The 4,042-nt window shown below is 50.6% G+C and overlaps 1 protein-coding gene across 1 annotated transcript in view; it reads right to left on the reverse strand.

The window, feature by feature from the left end:
- Positions 1-3,014, reverse strand: part of LOC107119342 (sulfotransferase 1C1-like) — an 8,713-nt gene extending 5,699 nt beyond the window's left edge. The window contains exons 1-4 of the mRNA XM_015421807.1: positions 2,966-3,014; positions 2,673-2,847; positions 2,424-2,546; positions 2,222-2,329 (exon numbers count right to left, since the gene is read on the reverse strand). Of these exons, the coding sequence (XP_015277293.1) occupies positions 2,222-2,329; positions 2,424-2,546; positions 2,673-2,844 (403 nt within the window). The 5' untranslated portion in view covers positions 2,845-2,847; positions 2,966-3,014. The remainder of the gene's footprint in view (positions 1-2,221; positions 2,330-2,423; positions 2,547-2,672; positions 2,848-2,965) is intronic.
- Between the last annotated feature and the right edge of the window lie 1,028 nt (positions 3,015-4,042).

A 4,042-nucleotide genomic window follows, 5' to 3' on the forward strand; every position in this document is an offset into this window, starting at 1 on the left:
GTGGTCATGTGGCTGGCATGACTAGATGCCAAGGTGCACAGAACACTGTCACCTTCCCACCAAAGCAGTACCTATTTATCTACTTGCAATTTCTTTTTTTCAAATTGCTAGGTTGGCAAGAGCTGGGCCAGAGATGGCAGGAGCTGGGCTCACTCCATCACGCGGCACTCGGGTCTCAAACTGCCAAACTACAGACCTTCCGGTCTGCAGCTCAGCGTCTTAACCTCTGAGCCATCGTTGCTAGCAGAACCTATTTCCACAACCTTTAAAAGATAAAAGTATAAAGGCTGCTGGACCAGGGTTTGAGAGAGCCAGGTTCGAATCCCCCCTCTGCCACAGAAGCTTGCTGGGTGACCTTGGGCCAGTCAAACATTCTGAGGGTGATTGTTGTGAGGATAAGCCAGAGGAGGGGAAAATGACATTGTAAGTCACCCTGGGTCTCCATGAGGGAGAAAAGTGTGGTATCTCTCCTTATATATAATTGTGAAGTCGGGTGGCACTTTCCAGCTCTCCCATTGGCTGTGCAATGCGCTCCCTCAGTCATTGGCCCATCAGCCGCCAGTCAAGAGTGCTTGCGTGCCATTGACTGTGGGCTGTGTCTGCTCTTCTTCCCCGCCCACTCCCCCTTCGGCCCTGTCAGAAGCACTGACAAGCAGCTGTGTCTCCGGACAAAGACACTTCTCTCACTTGGCTCCTCTGTGGGACTAAGTATTCCCCCAGTGGCTGTTGTGAGGAACTCATTGCGCCAGTCCTGACTAGGGTTGCCAGCTCCAGGTTGGGAAATTCCTGGGTATTCTGTGTCTAAGGAAGCCAGTGTAAGGAAGCCAGAGTTTGGGGAGGGGAGAGGAGAGGCCTCAGTTGAATAGAATGCCATAGAGGCCACCGTCCAAAGCAGTTATTTTCTCCAGGGGGGGAAGAGATCTGTTGTCTGGAGTTCGGTTGTGATGCCCGGTGAACTTCAGGCTCCACCTGGAGGTTGGCTACCCTAAGTGTAGCAGTTAGCGCTTCAGAGCGGGGTCTGCCAGACCCAGGTTCTTGCTGTGGAAGCTGTGATTTCGGACCAGTCACAGACTTTCAGCGTAACCCCTCCCCTGCCCACTGCCAGTTTGGCCACTTTCCTGTCAGAATAAACTGGACATTGCTAGGCAACCAAGCTTGGTTCTGTCCATAAAACAGGGTTGTTGTGCAAGTCAAAAGGGGGAGAAGAGAATGATGTAAGCTGCTTTGGTTTCCATTGCAGAGAAAAACTGTACTTTTCCTCCTGGGGAACCAGCTATGACTGCTATGTGACGTAGCAGTCAGGGCTTCAGAGCACAGTAGAGGCAGCAGGGTGGGGGAGAGATGGAAAGCTGAAGAATCAGGGGCAGATAACGGCAGGTTGATGCTTGGCTGGAAGGGAGATAGGGTTGCCAACTCCAGGTTGGGAAATTTCTGGAGATCTGAGGGGTGGAGCCTGGAGAGGGTGAGGTTAGAGGAGGAGTGGGACCTCAGACAGGTACAATGCCATAAACTCCACCCTCCAAACCAGCTATTTCCTCCTTGGGAACCATTGTTGCCAATCTCCAGGTGGGGACTGGAGATCACTCAGAATTACAACTGGTCTCCAGGAGGGAGGGGGGAGGAGATGGTAAGCTGAAGTCATAGGGGCAGATAAAGGTAGGTTGATGGTTGTCTGGGAAGGAGATAGGGTTGCCACCTCCATGTTGAGAAATTCCTGGAGATTTGAGGGGTGGAGCCTGGAGAGGGTGGGGTTTGAGGAAGGGTTGGACCTCAGACAGGCACAATGCCATAGACTCCACCCTCCAAATCAGCCATTTCCTCCTTGGGGAACCAGTGCTGCCAATGTCCAGGTGAGGGGTGGGGATCACTCAAAATTACAACTGCTCTTCAGGTAGCAGAGATCAGTTCCTCTGGAGAAAATGGTGGACTCTGTGTCATTATACCCTGCTGAGGTCGCCACATCAAAGGCTGGGGCACTCTCCCAGAGCCTCTTTCCAGAGCTCGTTGTATTTATTTCCACGACAGACCTTATTCCTAGTAAATATATAAATAAATTCTGGTAACCTCAGACCTGGCTAGGTCACATGAAGGACAGCCAAGGCCTTCTGCACATCCTTAGAGACATTCTCTCTGCTTATTAAAGATCTGACCAGCTGAAACAGCTCTCTGGTGAACCTCGCCCACCATTAAATCATGCCCATTTGGTACACTCTCACCCCACTTGTCCTGACCTTGCAGTTCTGTTCCCAGAAGGAAGGGGGCACGAGCTGAACCGGGAAGTGAGTTTTGAGCGTTCGTGGAGAAGGCATCGCCTCTGCATCTTCCAGGCCTGAATCATCAGAAGGGATGAAACGTTGAGCCTGGTGTGCAAAGACCTTTCCCCCCTCCTCACAATCCTGTGCCTCGAAGGACCACATTCTCACCTGAGAGGACAGGATGAACAAGGTCTATAAAGGGTATCCGTCTATAGATAGGAGCCCGAGCACATTTCTGGGGGTCGCCTCCAGATCGAACCATCTCCACGATTTCCTGAAGCCAGGTGGTCCCTGGTGGCGTGGAGAGAGAAGAGCCATGGGGATTCCATTAGTCAGTCCAAGATCTTCAATGTTCCCATCTCCATAACCCCACCCCAGTTTGCCAGGCCCTTCGGTTCTTCTTTTCTCCAGCCTTACCTGCTTTGGGGTAAGTGCAGATGAGAAGATCATCCGGCCTGGCTTTAAAACTCCACAAGGGATCCCACTTTTCTAAAGTGGTGCTGAACAAAGGGACTCCCTGAATGTCCACTAGTGTTTCGCGCTGGATAGACCGGGGTTCGAACTCTTTCATCCCAGATCCAGGATCCATTATCTGGCAGGGCAACAAAAGGGACAATAGCAGACTCTGACGCTCCATCCCATCCACAAAGAGCTATCACACACTCTGCTGCCCCCTACTGACACTGCCATAAATGGGCACGTCAACCTACCAGCTTCGCTCCTTAGACCTTCCTTTCTTCTGCTTCCTCTTGTACTTCCCACAATTTCTGCTTTGTTCAAGAAAATTGTTGGTGTTAAGTAAGAGGGTGTGTTTTCCTCATTCAGGATTCTCCCAGGCTGGAGCTGGGGCTAAGCCAGCAATTTCCCTGCAGGTTCCTGTATCCTTTTTCTAGAGCCTTAATCCTCTGTGAGAAAGAAGGAGTGAATATATTTTGTGGCAGCCTGACTGGTTTCCAGACCCATTCTTCTTTGAATCCCTCAAAGCATTCACCTTTGTGCCCAGGTGTCCTGGCAGTCTGTTTTGATGCAGTATGACTTTTGTCCCACTATATACCATGATAGCAAGGGCAGGGCCTACATTTAATGTCCTTGGATGGCTCAAAGCAGAGCGAGGAACTTTGTGACCTTATTTACCAGTGGAACACAAACCTCTGGGTACGATTACAGCCTGCAAAGTAGAAGCAGGACTTGGGATCTTATCTTAGCTTTCATAACGGCATCAGTGCAGCGACTCTGAGCTATGAATCAGGACTCCTCTGATGGGAAGGGAAGCAAGTTTACAGGGACAGTTAGGGAGAGAAGAAGGATATGTTTGCTGGATAAGGCTTACTTTGAAGCAAATCTGGGAAAAGAAGATCTTGCCCTTGGAGCATGTGCACTATTAGATTTTTTAGGGAGAAAAATGTGTGGAGTCCGCATTTCAATTCTGCTTGCATCTCAGTCGGAAAAAAGGACAAACTGGTCATGCGGAACTGACTTTAGGTCAGAAAAGGGCAGGGAGAAAGGGGGAAAGACCTTTCCCCTGTGCCTCCTTCCTGATCTTTACAACTGATGTATGAGATGTTTATGGGCGTTACACAAACATGGTCTTCCAAAGAACTCCAAAGAACTTGGCAGGAGAGAGGGTGGAGCCTTCTAAGTCCTTGAAGTCAGTGGGATTTGTTATGTCCTGACCTAGCCATGTGCTCAATCCAGTTTCGGCCGGTTCCGCATGTGGTCAGGTGAGGTACCTAGGGTTGCCAAGTCCTAGTGCAATCCGCAGCGGGGGACTCCCGGCTTGGTCCTGG

The sequence above is a fragment of the Gekko japonicus genome, unplaced genomic scaffold (assembly GCF_001447785.1).
Source record: "Gekko japonicus isolate JY-2015 unplaced genomic scaffold, Gekko_japonicus_V1.1 scaffold5361, whole genome shotgun sequence".
NCBI lineage: Eukaryota > Metazoa > Chordata > Lepidosauria > Squamata > Gekkonidae > Gekko > Gekko japonicus.